The 17571-nt window shown below is 43.2% G+C and overlaps 1 protein-coding gene across 1 annotated transcript; it reads left to right on the forward strand.

Annotated features, from left to right (window-relative positions):
* Positions 1-207: 207 nt before the first annotated feature.
* Positions 208-17537, forward strand: ube2a (ubiquitin-conjugating enzyme E2A (RAD6 homolog)). The gene is made up of 6 exons (XM_060927762.1): positions 208-401; positions 656-736; positions 988-1013; positions 15534-15623; positions 15770-15858; positions 16408-17537. The coding sequence occupies exons 1-6, from the start codon at positions 358-360 to the stop codon at positions 16534-16536; spliced, it is 459 nt and encodes a 152-aa protein (XP_060783745.1). The 5' UTR covers positions 208-357; the 3' UTR covers positions 16537-17537.
* Positions 17538-17571: the final 34 nt, after the last annotated feature.

The raw sequence follows: 17571 nt of genomic DNA on the forward strand, positions 1-17571 counted from the left end.
GCATCTGTGAATTTATTTTTAGTTTGTTTGTTCAACAAAACAAATAAGGCACTTCACCATTCATTCACCTATTGCAGTATAGATAGTTTGTCCATTTTTTTTTTTTTTTTACATCTGCGCTAACTCTTTCTAACCCGGCCGTTCCCCCCTAAACTCCGAGTGAAATGGTATGATCCGCTCCTCAGCCGCTACCTCGCACAAGTTCAGCGCACTGCAGACAGCGAGGCGACGCTCGCGCGCAGGAAGCTAATGCTAACAGCAGCCGCCTGAGCGCCACGAAACTCCACAGTTTATCCGGATTTAAAACCACGGACGGCGATACCTTATGGTTAAGTTTTTGTTTTCGAATTAAACAAGATGTCTACCCCAGCACGACGGCGTTTAATGAGGGATTTTAAACGGTAAGCGTTGTGAAAGGATGTTTTATTTTTACAGGGCCTCTTGTTTTGAGCGCTGTCGCTAGCTTTAGCTTGCTAGCAGCGTTTCCTGGTGGGTTAAACATGGCGGCTTTCTAATAACACGAAATAGAAACGCTGTTTAGGTAATGTAGTATGTCGGCGCGCTAAAGGTTTGTAGTTATAAGGGTAAACCCTTTATAAATCATCTAATCGCTATGTTCAGTGTCATTGGATTTCTTTCCCGACTTGTTTTTCAGGCTGCAGGAGGATCCGCCTGCAGGAGTTAGCGGAGCGCCTTCAGAAAATAATATAATGGTCTGGAACGCTGTCATTTTTGGGTAAGCATCGTTCATCAACTTATAATTAACCGGACCTGCTGTCAGATGTTTATCTAGCAGCTGGCAAATGTTCTCCATGTCCAAGCCAAAAGGTTGCCGGCCATAGTTTGGTGATTCACGGTGGTTAACTGTAATGTATCGTATCGTATGCGACCAGACGTTTTTGAACTGGGCATTGAACTTGTTAGCACATGTTGGTCTTTTTGACTGCTGCTCTAAACTAACCTTGTTCATCTCCTTTCGTCTTTTAGCCCGGAGGGGACACCTTTTGAAGATGGTAAGTTAGCCTGTCTATTCCTGTTTTGATTTTGTAAAACAGATAAGACCACACTTTTTTTTTAATCTATTATAAAAATCAAATTAAACTACTGGGCCCCTGTGCTTCATGCTAAACTTTACCAGGGCCCAATTTATTATTTGTTTTTTAGTTTTACTTAACAAATAGTGGCGGCACGGTGGTGTAGTGGTTAGCGCTGTCGCCTCACAGCAAGAAGGTCCTGGGTTCGAGCCCCGTGGCCGGCGAGGGCCTTTCTGTGTGGAGTTTGCATGTTCTCCCCGTGTCCATGTGGGTTTCCCTCCGGGTGCTCCGGTTTCCCCCACAGTCCAAAGACATGCAGGTTAGGTTAACTGGTGACTCTAAATTGACCGTAGGTGTGAATGTGAGTGTGAATGGTTGTCTGTGTCTAATGCCGCTTTTCCACTACCAACGCGGCTGAGCCGTGCCGTGCTGAGTCGGGCTGAGCGGGGCTGTTGGAGTTGCATTTCGACTACAACCGCGCTGAACCGTGCTGGCTGGAAGTGGGTGGACACATTGGGTGGAGTTAGCGAAAGTGGGTGGACGTCAGGTGATGTCATTAAGCAGCGCAAACAGTGACATCAGTGAGCTTTTAAGCGGTAGTCTCACGACCCGGAGAGTAAACAATAAACATGGAGGACATGGAGTCGTTAGTGTTGCTGGTCTTGGTGCTGTGGCTTGTTGTCACCGACAACGCGGACAGATACTGGCAAGAGTGTATAGATGAGGCGAGGCGCATAAGGCTTCAGAAATTCTCGTAATTTGTAATTCTTCTTCTTCCGGGTTTACGGTGTTTACAGATCCCAGCGTGCTCGCGGGGCGTGTGTGGGCATGTGAGGACACTCCTCCTCACCAATCAGTGCACAGGGGAGTGTCTGCTCACGCCCCCAGCCTCACTCGGCTCGGTTTGGCTCGCTTCAGCCCCACTCCAAAACGGTGCGAGTTTTAGGGGCTAAGCAGGGCTGAAACGAGCTGAGTCGTGCTGGTTTTTGGTAGTCGAAACGCAAGCCGTGTCGGGCTGAAGTGAGCTGAAAAAGGGTAGTGGAAAAGGGCCATATGTGTCAGCCCTGTGATGACCTGGCGACTTGTCCAGGGTGTACCCCGCCTTTCGCCCGTAGTCAGCTGGGATAGGCTCCAGCTTGCCTGCAACCCTGTAGAAGGATAAAGCGGCTACAGATAATGAGATGAAATGAGACTTAACAAATATGAATGCCAGGCATGGTGGTGTAGTGGTTAGCGCTGTCTCCTCACAGCAAGAAGGTCCGGGTTCGAGCCCCGTGGCCGACGAGGGCCTTTCTGTGCGGAGTTTGCATGTTCTCCCCGTGTCCGCGTGGGTTTCCTCCGGGTGCTCCGGTTTCCCCCACAGTCCAAAAACATGCAGGTTAGGTTTACTGGTGACTCTAAATTGAGCGTGAGTGTGAATGGTTGTCTGTGTCTATGTGTCAGCCCTGCGATGACCTGGCGACTTGTCCAGGGTGTACCCCGCCTTTCGCCCATAGTCAGCTGGGATAGGCTCCAGCTTGCCTGCGACCCTGTAGAACAGGATAAAGCGGCTAGAGATGATGAGATGAGATGAGGTTTACACGGTGGTGTAGTGGTTAGCACTAGTGATGTGCGGATCGATACTGAAACATCGATACCTCCGATACCAGATCTTTATGCTCCAAAATCGATCCTCAAATCAAGATGGATACTTTTGATACTTCAGTCATTTGAGGTAATGTATATCATTAACAGGAACACAGTGGAAAGTAACTAAACTATTGAGATCTTGTCTAAATGATACGCGGTTGGTGGTGGGAACTACTTTTTCTTCCGCCTGGGTAAGTGCTTAATGCGTAAGCGCTGCGACACGCTGCTCAGTCCGTCAGTCACTCAGTCTGTAGACGCAATGGCAGAACATAAACGAAGTCATGTGTGGAGCTATTTCAGCTCCACAAACAGCCAAGACGCGGTTTGTGATGTTTGTGGAAAAACAGTAAGGAGTTGTGGCAACACAACAAACCTGGTGAAACACCTCAGGTTAAACCACAAAACAGAATATGAGGTGGACAGAAGAGGAGAGCACAGTGTCAGGTGCTGGTGCTAGGGCAAGACAGACGTCTCTATCGGAGTCCTTCGGTGCTGCAGGCAGGCAATATCCAGGTACAGAGGGAGAAAATGCGGAGCTTTGAGTGGCACTAAGCCCCGTTGCTGTTGGAGTTATTCAAATTAATAAATATGGTCATGAAATAAGTAACAAAATAAATACATGCTTCAACAAATAGCTGCATGAGTTCAGCTTGGAGTAATAATATGTGTATCACTGAGATAATCTCACATAGGCAAAAAAGCCTAGATTTATTCAGGTAAGGTTTCCTAAAGAATTGATCATTTAAAGTGTATTACATAGACTAGGTGTCATTAAATTATACAGAGCAATTGCAATAAAACAGCAATGGTGAACTTGTATACTAGAAAAGATGGATAAAAATAACATTTTATCTCTAAAATATGTCTATTATTTACAATCAGTCGAATTTGCTTTAACTGTTAAATGAATATTTTAAAATCTAGGTATTGACAAACTTGTGCAATTACTGTGGCATTTATTTATTTAATTAAATATTTTACTGGCAATTTCAATTTGAGTCACCCAGTATTATAAAACAGTAAGTGTTTGTATCCCCTTACTGTGGGCTATTTGGAGAGACTACATGCATAGTTGAATCTAAATAAGATTAAGCATTCAGTGCAGAGTAGCCCCATCATTTGTTTTGCTCTGCGATTTTATGTCGTTTGAAGATGATTCCCCAAGAGCAGCAGCACTCACAAGATGCCTGGGAGAGATGATTGTGAAGGATCTCCAGCCTCTGTCCATAGTAGAAGACCAAGGTTTCCAAGGATTTGTGAGAGCTCTTGACCCAAAATATAAACTCCCAGGAAGAAAAAAACTGACAGACTCACCTTGTAAAGATGTTTGATGAATGCAAAGGCAAAGTAAGGGCATCTTTGCAAAATGCTTCCAGTGTTGTACTTACCACTGATATGTGGACTTCAGTGTCCACAGAGGCATATTTGACTGTAACATGTCATCTCATTGAAAACTGGCAAATGAGGGAATTTGTTTTGGAAACCCACACTTTCCATGGGCAGCATACAGCAGATAATATCAGTTTAGCGCTTAAACGCATCACAGAAGAATGGGGCATAACTGACAAGGTTGTTGCAGTTGTGACAGACAATGGTGCAAATATGGTTGCTGCAGTGCACAAGGCTGGATGGAGGCATCATCCATGTTTTGCACATACACTGAATTTAATTGTAAAGGACAGTTTAAAAAGTGTCCCCGGAAGTTGTGAAAGTGCTGGAGAAATGCAGTGCGATCGTGTCCTTTTTTCACCACAGCACACAGGCCACACAGAAGCTCAGGGGTATTCAGCAACAGTTGAAAGTGGCAGAGCACAAGCTAATCCAGTCAGTAGATACTCGCTGGAATTCAGTTTTTTTACATGCTGGAGAGACTCTGTGAGCAAAATGAAGCTGTGACCACAGCCCTCTGCCTTTTGGGGAGGAATGCATTGTGCTTAAATGAGGGAGAATTATCCCTCATCAAGCAAACAGTTGATGCACTACGGCCATTTGAAGAAGTGGCACGGGAAGTTTCAGCTGAAAAGTATGTTTCAGTCTCCAAAGTGATTCTGCTCGTGTCACTCATTCACAGGGCTGTCGCAGCCTGTGAACGTCAAGGCAGCTCCCTTGCCACGCAACTGGCACAGCAATGTCAGCGCAGATTCAGGGGTATTGAGAGCATTCACTGTCTAGCTGCCAGTACATTTCTGGATGTTAGGTTTAAACATTTTGGTTTTCGAGACAGACAATGTGGAAGTAATGAAAAAACGTCTCCTCTCTGAAATAGGGCTGGGCGATATGAGAAAATTATATCATGATATATTTTTTCAAAATTTTCGATAACGATATCACGATATAAATCAAATCACCATTTTTGTATTTTCTTTAATTTTCTGCTCAAAATATGAACATTACAAATTAGTAGTTCCTTCCTAACTAACAAAAATAGCTTAACAAGCCTTCAAGTTTCACAGAACCAAAACAAACATTCACATGCACATTCTTTTGTTCTTTTTATTCAAATGAATAAACTGAAAAATAAAAACTATATACCATTGTTAATTATTTGTGCAAATTCTAGCAGCTTTCAAATAAACAAAGACATATTGACGTGTAAACCTTATGCTGCAAGGAGAAAAAAAGTGCAATCCTGTACGTCAGTGTGTTTAAGGTTTTGTGTAACACTTTGTTGTATGTCCGATTTTAAATATCCAAAATACCTCCACACAACCGAAGATCTCTGGCCCTTCTTTTCAACGATGTCCTCCAGGGCAGTGCTCTGACTTTTTCCTGTTCAGAACTCCGGTCAGTCGGCTTCTCGCTCATTTTTATAATCGCTTTGTTTCACGCTTTGTTGGAGAAATGCTGCGCTCCTGCAAACTTCACCACAGCCATGCTGTGCGTTGCTGCTACACGTGTGTGTTTGTGTGTGCACGCAACCTAACTTGACGTGGCTCTCTTCCAACTGATTGGCTACGTGCGGTACTGTTTAGTTATGATTGGCTATTCGCGTGTCTGTCAAAACTTCGGATGAAGTAATTTTATTGAAGGCGTAGGCTTATCGTACGTGTCTAATTTCTAATCGTAGAGATTTTATATCGTGAATAACATCGTAATCGTAAAATCGCCCAGCCCTACTCTGAAATGCAGGAAGTCTATCAGACAGGAGAGGCAGCTCCCACTCTAGCTCCAAGCTCAACATCTACTGTTAGTTTTACCTCATGGCCTTCTACTTCAGGGTCTTCTACTTCAGAGCCTTCTATCTTACGGCCTTCTGCCTCAGGGCCAAACCAGAGTCCTGCCCCCTCAGGTTCAGCTGTATCAAAAGGAGGGATATGGACTGATTTTTGAGATGCAGGTTTCGTTAGGACATCATCACCGGTCAGCTGCCAGTGATGTGCTTATTGAAGTACGTCGGTACTCGGAAGAAAAAGTGATTCCCCGAGATAGGGATGCACTGACTTGGTGGCAAGAACATGAACCAACCTTCCCAGCCCTGAGCAAACTAGCAGTGAGATACCTGGGAATTACTGCCACTTCTGTACCGGGAGAGAGGGTCTTTTCCAAGGCAGGAGAGGTTCTGAGCAAAAAACGTAACAGACTAAAGGGGAAGACGGTAAATATGCTATTGTTCCTTAACAAAAACATTTGAATGAGGGAAAGTGAAGTGTTATTTACATCAGTTCAGTATGTTAACATGTTCATGTAACGTGAATTAAGCAAGTTTTTATTTTTATAGTTCTTAATTAAACAATTTGTTTTAATGGTTTTATTATTTTACTTATTTTCTTTTTTTCGTGTTTGAAACACCATTTTCACATATTTTGTGTCCTCTGTTTGGTTTTTCTGTTATATTAGCTCGGCTATATTGTAAATGAGGCCGCTACCTCAATATACTTCCGAGTTTAAAATAAATAAATACATTACTCTGATGTCTTGTATTCTTTATGAAGCTATGATTTGAAATACACTACTTTTTTTAGATTTACCAGACATATTTGGTGTATTTGCAAAAAGTATCGGATCGGTATCGCCGATACCAGCCTGAATTTTACTCAGTATCGGATCGGAAAGGAAATCGGTGGTATCAAACATCACTAGTTAGCGCTGTCGCCTCACAGCAAGAAGGTGCTGGGTTCGAGTCCAGCCGCCAGTGAGGACCTTTCTGTGTGGAGTTTGCATGTTCTCCCCGTGTCCGCGTGGGTTTCCTCCGGGTGCTCCGGTTTCCCCCACAGTCCAAAGACATGCAGGTTAGGTTAACTGGTGACTCTAAATTGACCGTAGGTGTGAATGTGAGTGTGAATGGTTGTCTGTGTCTATGTGTCAGCCCTGTGATGACCTGGCGACTTGTCCAGGGTGTACCCCGCCTTTCTCCCGTAGTCAGCTGGGATAGGCTCCAGCTTGCCTGCGACCCTGGAGAACAGGATAAAGCGGCTAGAGATAATGAGCGTCTGTCTGCGTGGGTTTCCTCCGGGTACTCCGGTTTCCCCGACAGTCCAAAGAGACACAGGTTAATATGGGACGGCCTTGAGCGAGGCACCTAACTCCCAACTGCTCCCCAGGCACTGTTAGCATGGCTGCCCACTGCTCTGGGTATGTGTGTTCACTGCTTCAGATGGGTTAAATGCAGAAAGGAAATTTCACAAGTGTGATGAATAAAGTTGTGCTTTCTTTTTCTTCTTTACTAATCAGTCATTCTAGAGGGCTTAAAGTGCATATCATGGCTAAATTCAGGAGCAAGATCAATGTAATTCTCTTATTTTATATTAAACTTTGGTCAAATATCTGTAACATTCTGCATTCTCCGCAATTTTTTTTTTACCTTGCGCAATATCAGAAAAATTCCGCCTCTGAAAAAACTTGGCATTTGGATTTCCCGGCAAACATTGATTTTCGTGACGTCACGTTCGGGACGCCTCCTTCTGGATCCTACGTCAGCGTTGGTTTGTTTGAGAAAATGACCTGGTGGTTTTCTGCAAATTTCTTCAACGTTATCCCGTAATTATTAAAATGGTTAACAGATGTACCGTAGGAGGGTGTAGCAGCACCAATCATGATGGGATTAGTACTCATCGTTTCCCAAAAGACCGGATAGTGAGAGAGAAATGGGAGCGCTTGGTCTACACAGGCTGTGCACTGAAACCGTGCAAAGCTCGCGCAGCCCTCTGGCGCTTCCGCAGGTAACGTCACGAATCTGGCTCCAGACTCGCTTGGGATTTTTCCAGATGCATTTTTTTTTTTCTGCTGAAGACAGATGGCCTTGTGCAAAATTACCCTTCTGGATGTGTGTAAAAGGACATACTTTCATATAAAAACAAAAAATGAAATTGGTCCAGAATATGCACTTTAAAGCGCATATGCAGCACCATGGCCTCACTTTCGTTTATAAATGCCTTGAGACCTCAAGAATGGCACAGGAATAGTTTTAAAGGTCATAGGCAAGGGTCGGAGGTGAAACATAGAATATCAACTTTATTGTTTAGAAGAACGACCCAGAAAGCGAATTCAGTTTTCCGAGTGTCTAATTTGCACCCTAAAATTGAATAAAACGGTTAAAATATAGTGTTTTGCGCAAGTTCCGAAGGTTTGTTTACATCTCACTTAAGCGCACTTCCACCGCCAGGGGACCGTCGTCATGACATAATTTAAGCCAAACAGACCGGGAGCAGCCCTGTGTTTACCTGCGAACCGAGCACACGTGTACGGACTTTGGTCGTGAGAGGTTGTGTAAAATGTCTGATAGTGATTTTGAAGTCGGAACTCTCCACATTGAATATCGAGAGATGAAACCATGTATGTATGAACCTCTGGCCGTTGTGAAGCAATCGGTGAATGTGGCTCACTGGTTTGACCGTGCGGCCTCGGAATCGGACAGCGACTCGGCCGACTCTGATCGCGGTGACCCCGGACCTCAACAAGACTCGCGCTCAAACGATTTATCCTGGTAGTTATGATAAATTCCTACTTTCATCGTAATACTAAATAAGAGCCCTTTTGAAGAATAGTTAAACCGCCCTCCCTAGCGGATATAGGTAACGATTACTTGACAGTGTGCCGGTAGGCCACATTAGCCTGCCATCCGCGGCATTATACTATTTATAGCCGACTCTAAGCAAGGAACCATCCCTTTTGTCTCATTTCCACAGTGATTGTACAGGATCCCTCAGGATTCTTGACTTGTCAGTTGCAAGTAAAAATGTTTACCTCCAATATTCTCCTTTTAGCTTGAGCATTGCTGCTCCGTTTCTTCTTTGACTGCTTGACTTTTTCACACGCACAATCCACTCTCTCCGCCTCGTCTCCTCTTCTGGAAAAAAAAAACAGCCCTCTGGCTTCATGCACACAATCCACTGTCTCCGCCTCTTCTACTTTTTCAGAAAAAGCCGACCCTCTCGCTCCGCCTCTTCTCCTCTTTCGGAAAAAGCAGACCCTCTCGCTCCGCCTCTTCTCCTTTTTCGGAAAAAGCTGACTCTCTCGGTCCGCCTCTTCTCCTCTCTCGGAAAAAGGTAAACACTTCTTCCTGAACCGGTCCCGTTGTTACAGTTCACTGCCCAACAGTAAGGCCTGGGGTTTTTCTTTGGAAATTCCCGAACGCACGTCTGCACTCAAGCCGAACGGCAATGCAAGTAAACGGAAGTGGACTCAACTCAAGCGGTTTGTTTGGCTTAAATGACGTCATGCACTGAGTGGTCACGAAAATAGCTGAAGAGAGATTCGCCACGATCCGCGCTAACTTATTTTAATTATTACTTATTAACAATACTTCTTGGGACCAGAAGAAAATTACACTGGGTTTTTTAACGTATAAAGTTTCAAATGTGCATAAAATGAAAATCATTGCCTATGAGCTTTAAGCGTTAACAATAAATCTAATAGTAATTTTTACAATTAGTGATTTCATATAGATAGTGGTCTGAGTGAATGACGTCACAGCAGGAAAGCTATCGGTCTCATTGCCATTTCCGCTATACTAAAACAGAGCTGACTGCAACTCCGATCCTCCATTTTGAGCTAATTTATCGCCATGCCACATAGATGTGTTGCTGACGGGTGCAGCAGCACGATAGAAGGTGGATTTATTTTACATTCGTTGCCCAAGAATGTTCAAACTGCAAAGATTTGGACGCGTTTTGCGAGAAGTTCACGGGCACATTGGGCGCCTGTGAAGTGGTCTCTCCTCTGCTCTGCACATTTTACTGAAGACTCGTACGAGACCTCTGATCTGTTGAGGAGTGTTGGCTATAAGCCTGTATTGAAAGAGGGTGCAGTACCAACAAATAAAGAAAAATAAAACAAGTAAAGTATTTTATTTTTTTTAAAAGTAAGTTCAGTTGCACCAGTCCTCCCAGAGTGTGAGCTGAGGGTTGTTGGTAAAACCCGGGATGGAACGGGACGGGACCGATCACTTGGGCAGTGAGCTCCCCACGGTTGTTGCTAAAACCGGTGACATCCCGTTCCGTCCCAGGTTTTAGTAATTGCCTGAGTTGAGCAGTAATGGTGGAATACACACTATGGAGAGAATGAGTGTAGCAGCCGTCTTATTTCTAAACTGGATGTTGCTGCCATCTCGCCCTTACGTGGAAGTAAATGAATGGAGGACTGAACGAACAACTGAAAGTCAGATTGTTTCAAAACAATTGGCCACAAAATCGGCCTTCAAGAAGCGAGAACACAGACGGGTAAGCTCCGACTCTCCATTTGGATTAAAAAAAAAACACGTTGTTTATCTGCATTTAGATTAATACCTGTAACTTGTATTGTGTGTTTAAGTTACCGGTATAAGATTATTTAATTTGCTTCAGAATGTGATTCTCAGTTCATCTGATTATTTAATTAGCCTTTTATGTTTTATCAGTGAAAATGCATGCATGTACATGTATGTTGCGTAAGTTATGTCACCGATCCTGTTTTAATGAGTCAACCCACAATCGGTGAAGTCAAATCAGTCTTAGTTGAGCAAGTCGGTGATGGTATTTCTTACTTTCACCATAAATTTTTATTTATATGACTTTGGGCTGTAGCTGTAAAAGGCCTCGGCCTTAAAACCGGTTACCGCCGTGATATCACGGATTCAGGAATGGCCGGCTCAGTGGGGCACCTTGAATGCCAACTTTGCGATCGATTTTAACTTTTTTTTTTTTATTCCCAGTAATGCAGCATACAAGAGTCAAGGATGGAGATGCTATCCACTCAGAAATGTATTTAAAAATAAAGGTTCTGCATATCTACTTTAACCAGTTCATCATTGTGTGTGTGTGAGTGATTTTTGAAGTGATAACTGCACTCATCTATTGAATAGAAAGGAGCAAATCTCTGGTTCTGAGTGAAATATGTAGACAAAATAAAGTTATGAAACTCAAACAGTTAATTTGTGATAGAACTACGGGCTCTGTGAGGATCCCGCTTTAAAATTAAATGACTGACAGTGGTTGTTCGTTAAAGGCAGGATCTTCTATCCTCTGGGGCATTTGATTAGACCGGTTATGTAATGCATATTTATCATTTATTTTTTTAAATTTATGCAGCAGGGACAGCTCCTTTTGAAATGTGCACCTGATGGAATCGGAGAGAACCTTTTGCTACGTTGGACAGAGTGACTTTTTAAAATAATAATAAAAAAAAGGTTAACATATTCCACTATAGTGGAAACACTACCAAAGCCCCTTGTATGAGGTAAAAAGCAGGCAACAAATTTTTATTCCCACTCTGTCGTTCATAATAGAAAAGTAACAGCAAAAGTATTCCCACCTGACTGCTGTGAAAGGACTGCTACAGAGTGCGATGAGTTGGCAGGGCCATTGTGAAAATCCCAAGCTGGGACATTAGCTGGTTAGCATCGTGGCACAAGTCGAGCTGCGTTATGGCTCTGAGACTTCTGTTTCTGAACACTTTTTTTTTTGTTGTTTAAGCAAAGGCTATTTCTAACACTTTTTTTTTTTTTTTGCTTATACCTGACTGTTTTTTTTGTTTGTTGTTTTGAGTTTTAGCTGCCAGTTGCTTTAAATTGAGGTGGTGTGAGTAGTTCAGTTGCAGTATCACTGCATCGTTGACGTCACTGCCAGCAGCTAGTCACAGTGCATACAGTGAGAGTAAAAAGTATTTGATCCCTTGCTGATTTTGTTGGTTTGCCCACTAATAAAGACATGATCATTCTATACTTTTAATGGTAAATGCATTCTAACATGGAGAGACAGAATATCAAAAAGAAAATCCAGAAAATAACTTTAAAGAATATATATTAACTGATTTGTATTTCATTGAGGGAAATAAGTATTTGATCCCCTAATATGCATTAGGAGTTCTGGCTTTCACAGACCAGTTAGACACGCCCAATCAACTTGTTACCTGAATTGAAGACACCTGTTCTAACTAATCACCTGTATGAAAGACACCTGTTCACAGAATCAGACAATCAGACAGATTCCAAACTCTCCAACATGGGTAAGACCAAAGAACTCTCTCAGGACCTCAGAGACAGGATTGTTGACCTGCACAAATCTGGAATGGGCTACAAAAACATTAGCAAGATGCTGGGTGTTAAAGTAACAACCACTGGTGCAATTGTGAGAAAATTTAAGAAGTATAACATGACCATCAATAGACTTCGGTCTGGTGCTCCACAGAAGATTTCACCTCGTGGGGTGGCAATGATCATGAGAACTGTGAGAAATCGGCCTGCAACCACACAGCGGGAGTTAGTGAATGACCTCAAGGCAGCTGGGACCACAGTCACCAGGAAAACAATTGGCAACACTTTGCGCCGCAATGGATTAAAATCCTGCAGTGCCCGAAAGGTACCCCTGCTTAAGAAGGCACATGTAGAGGCCCGCCTAAAGTATGCCAATGATCACCTCAAAGATGTACAAAGTGATTGGGAGAAGGTTCTGTGGTCAGACGAGACCAAAATTGAACTATTTGGCCTAAACTCTACTCGTCATGTGTGGAGGAAGAAAAATGCTGCCTATGACCCCAGGAACACTGTGCCCACCGTCAAGCATGGAGGTGGAAGCATTATGTTTTGGGGGTATTTCTCTGCCAAGGGCACAGGGCTACTTCACCGCATCAGTGGGAAAATGGATGGAGCCATGTACCGTGCAGTCCTGAGGGACAACCTCCTCCCCTCTGCCAGGAAGTTGAAAATGGGCCATGGTTGGGTCTTCCAACATGACAACGACCCGAAGCATACAGCAAAGGCAACAAAGGAGTGGCTCAAGAAGAACCACATTAAGGTCATGGAGTGGCCCAGCCAGTCTCCGGACCTCAATCCAATCGAAAATCTATGGAGGGAGCTGAAGGTCCGAGTTGCCAAGCGACAGCCCACCAACCTTAATGATTTAGAGAGGATCTGCAAAGAAGAGTGGGCCAAAATTCCCCCTGATGTGTGTGCTAACCTTGTGGTTAACTACAACAAACGTTTGCAAGCACAGCGGACAGACAACGGCTTTGCCACCAAGTATTAAGTGCTCTTGGCTAGAGGGATCTCAATGAAATACAAATCAATTAAAATATATTCTTTAAAGTTATTTTCTGGATTTTCGTTTTGATATTCTGTCTCCATGTTAGAATACATCTACCATTAAAAGTATAGAATGATCATGTCTTTATTAGTGGGCAAACCAACAAAATCAGCAAGGGATCAAATACTTTTTACTCTCACTGTATATCTGATTGTTTCTGATTCTCGCTGGCGCTATAGGAAAATATTTCTGTAAATGTTACTAGGTTGCCAGGGGATAGATTAACGTTTTGACTTGGCTCCCATTCCTGCAGGACACCATTACAGCATAATGATGGTAAATGTATACGGTTTTCAGTGGGAATGGGGTATATAACACAAGGAGGTTGGGTTACTATTAGTTCTTCGCTAGTGGCCATTTGACTAAGAGATGACAACAGTACTGTGAAGTGTGTGGGGTTTTTTTTTTTTGGGTCATCTTTGAAAAGGTGACATTGTTTCTACACATAATGTGGCAAGAAGGGGCGGCACGGTGGTGTAGTGGTTAGCGCTGTCGCCTCACAGCAAGAAGGTCCTGGGTTCGAGCCCCGTGGCCGGCGAGGGCCTTTCTGTGCGGAGTTTGCATGTTCTCCCCGTGTCCGCGTGGGTTTCCTCCGGGTGCTCCAGTTTCCCCCACAGTCCAAAGACATGCAGGTTAGGTTAACTGGTGACTCTAAATTGACCGTAGGTGTGAATGTGAGTGTGAATGGTTGTCTGTGTCAGCCCTGTGATGACCTGGCGACTTGTCCAGGGTGTACCCTGCCTCTCGCCCGTAGTCAGCTGGGATAGGCTCCAGCTTGCCTGCGACCCTGTAGAACAGGATAAAGCGGCTACAGATAATGAGATGTGGCAAGAACTCTCAGAATTGGGACTAAACAGCTGTGTGGCCTTCAGAAACCCACTTGCTAATGAGCCTTATCAGAAGAAAAGGCTTCAGTTTGCTCGGGAACATAAATATTGGGCTCTGGAGCAATGGGGGGAGAAAGTCCCATGTGGTCCAGTGAGCCCAGACTGACCCTGTTCCAGAGTGATGGCTGTGACATGGTAAAAAGGAAAGCACATGAAGTGATGCACCCGTCATGCATAGTGGCCACTGTACAAGCCTCTGGAGGCAGTGTTATGCTCTATGGTTGTTTCAGTTGGTCAGGTCGAGGCTCAGCACCGATATGGGGTAATAAAATGAAGTCCGCTGACGACCTGAATGTACTGAATGACCAGGTTATCACAGCAATGGATTTTTTTCCCCCCTTCCCTGATGGCACGGGTATAAAATTAGGGCTCAGATTGTGAAAGAGTGGTTCAGGAAGCATGAAGAATTTTCTTCACACATGAATTAGCCACCAGCAAGTCCTAACCTTAACCCCATTGGAAGTCTTTTGGACGTGCTGGAGAAGACTTTATGGAGTGGTTCGACTCTCCTGTCGTCAATACAAGATCTTGGCAAAAAAATTAATGCAACTCTGGACAGAAATGTTGACGTTGCATAAGGTTGTCAAAACAATACCACAGTGAATTTGTGGCATAATCAAAGCCAGAGGCTATCCAATGAAATGCGTGCAACTTTTTTTGGACGGGCAGTAAAGTTAAACCTCGGCAAATTAATTTGAATTGTAGAGTGTAGCACAGTTCACGTTATGCAAGTTTCTTCTCCATATAGCTCGCAATAGCATTTTGTTCACAGCTACGTTGAGAATACGTCGTGCGCATTCTGGCTGCTGCTTCTCACCAGAGCTTTTTTAATTTTATTTTTTTCTTTTTCAATTTTAATTTTTTTTTTCTGTGTAGTTTGATGTTTGTTTGAGTGTTTTGTCGGCCGGTTGTGGTGTAGCTCTGGACCCAGTTTTGGGCATTGGTTTCCCTCCAGGCCTTGGTTCGCTGTGGGTGATGCCTGTGCTCCCAGCTGTGGACTGCAGTGAGCTCATTGCTCATTTTAACATCGTGGTTGTCCAGCACTCTGCACTTTAACGCTTGGCGTGATGTTCCGAGTGATGTTGCTTGGTGGCGTCGCGGCGGCTGTGCAGGCGGTTTGGGGGACACCAGCGCTCTGCGGATCCACGGCGTGGTGTTTGAGCGATGTTGCTGACGGCGGCTGTGCTGGAGATGTGGGACTCGTTTTCATGCGCTTTTTGGTGGGACTGTGGCTGCTACACTACGGGAATTACATCCTGACCCCTACTTGGTGGACTTTTTACTTTCTATTTATTTATTTCCCTTTATTTATTTATTTTTTCTTTGTCTATAATTGTAAAGCGTCCTTGGTTTTTTTGAAAGGCGCTATATAAATTCAACTTATTATTACGTTTATTATTATTACGTTTTCAGTAATGTTTTTTTTTTTTTATTTGCTTGTGTGATGATTTGGGATGAAGCTTTATTTTCATCATCTTTTTTCCCAGGAACTTTCAAACTAACAATAGAATTCACAGAAGAGTATCCGAACAAACCACCTACAGTCCGATTTGTATCCAAAATGTTTCACCCCAATGGTAAGTTTAATTTCATACAATGAAATTTTTTCTATAGATATTTTTTGCATTCTTAATGCTTTAGACATTTACTGGAATGTGTGTGGGGGGGTACACGTTTCATAAGTGTTACTCTTGTATTTTTAAAAAAAAATTGCTCTTTCTAGTTTATGCAGATGGTAGTATATGTTTGGACATTCTTCAGAACCGGTGGAGTCCAACATATGACGTTTCTTCAATTTTGACATCTATACAGGTATTTACAAGGCAAAATCATCTTTACCACAAAAGGCCAGAGTTGTACTTCATGTGTGACTACGTGTGCATGTAGAGGTAGCAGTGTGAGTGGCACTGCTCATATACTTGCCTGTGTTCTTGCTGCACAGCTTTTGTACATTTAAAAAAAAAAAATCCAGTAATTGGCACATCAGAACCAAAAGAACTTTTGTTCCACAGGTTTCCATTACAACCTGTAAAATGTCTAGCAACTTCATGCCAGCTATTCTGGGATACGTGTTTGTTCCTAATCTAGAAGATCCAGCACATGTATTTTGGTTAGTGCTCGTGATATGTAATTTGAGAGACTGCTATAGTTGGGGACATTGTCAGATTGCGTAATGCTGTCCCTGCTATGCTATTTATATTGGTACTGCACTACATGCACGTTTTCCACGCTTGAGCATGTTGAGTGAACACGGCAGCCATCAAAAGCGAGTATAAACCTGGCCAAATGTGACTTTCAATTAACGAAGGTTGGTTTGCGTTCAAGATTTACATGTTCATTCCCCCCCCCCCCCCCCTGCAGTCTCTACTGGATGAGCCAAACCCAAACAGTCCTGCCAACAGCCAGGCTGCCCAGCTGTACCAGGAGAACAAACGAGAATATGAGAAGCGCGTGTCTGCCATTGTGGAACAGAGCTGGCGGGATTGTTGACCCCAAACAGTACAGCGTACGGACAATATTCTGCCTCAGCTATTGAGAGGAAAACCATCTCGCACAGAAAATTATATCCATGTTTTGAATACTCTTCTTGCTCTAGAGTTCTCTGTTCTGTAGCTGTTGCAAAGTTAGTGCTGTTGTGTCCTGGTCTCCCTCTTCATGCTGAGTCCTACTCGTGGACAAGGATGTTTCTTAATTTAACCAAATGTACCTTGCCATCTCAAAGTTACAAGCTTTTTTTTGTGTGTGTGTGTGTGTGTGCGAGTGAGAGAGAGTGTTGATCTCTGTTCAGGAGTTTGTGATGAGATGCTGTCTAGTTTTGGGTTGATCTTGTACTGTGAGCTGATTGCATTAGATTATTAACTGGATATGAAGGGATGCTCAGGTTGGCGGTTCCAGTGTATCAAGCTTTATCGAAGGTCCCTGCTTGCATCTATTGGCTTCTTTATATTTTGTTACAAAATACTTTTTTATTGGCCTCAGTCCAGCTTTACTGTCAAGATGGTTTTGGAGGAAGAACCCAGATTTATATAGAAATTTCTGTATTTTTAAAATTTAGATATCACACTTGACCTGAAAAGCTTGAGGCTGTTTTGTTTTTTTTGGGGGGGGGGAAATACTGGTCACCTTTTAACCTAGAATACAAGTGTTTGGTTTCTCTTCTCCCCCCTTCCCTTTTCTATAAAAGGCTGACCATAAGAGGTCTAGGATCTGAAATGTGAAACAATAGTAATTTTCAAACTATTGATTTTTTTACTTGTATCCCAATTACATGGCCATTTTCTTCAATTCTAATTTGAGTGCAGGGTTTGTTTGTTTTTTATATAATGGCCACCTCTAGATTACTTGTCAGTGCTTTGGCATGATGTGTGTTTTTATGCAATATTTGAGTTCTTTAGTTTTTTTTTTTTTTTAAATGCACATTCTAGAGTTGCATTTGTACTCAGTGTAAGAAACTGTACATTTTCTCACTTGTAAATAAATAGTAAATTAATCTCCGTTACTTTCTTAACCTGAGGGAGTGCAGAA

The sequence above is a fragment of the Neoarius graeffei genome, chromosome 8 (assembly GCF_027579695.1).
Source record: "Neoarius graeffei isolate fNeoGra1 chromosome 8, fNeoGra1.pri, whole genome shotgun sequence".
Lineage (NCBI taxonomy): Eukaryota > Metazoa > Chordata > Actinopteri > Siluriformes > Ariidae > Neoarius > Neoarius graeffei.

Excerpts from the sequence above, each read along its gene's own strand:
- ube2a (XM_060927762.1), top strand. The coding sequence starts at position 358 with ATGTCTACCCCAGCACGACGGCGTTTAATGAGGGATTTTAAACG. Across the intron at positions 402-655 it reads TTAATGAGGGATTTTAAACG|GCTGCAGGAGGATCCGCCTG; the intron begins GTAAGCGTTGTG and ends CTTGTTTTTCAG. Across the intron at positions 15,624-15,769 it reads CAAAATGTTTCACCCCAATG|TTTATGCAGATGGTAGTATA; the intron begins GTAAGTTTAATT and ends TGCTCTTTCTAG.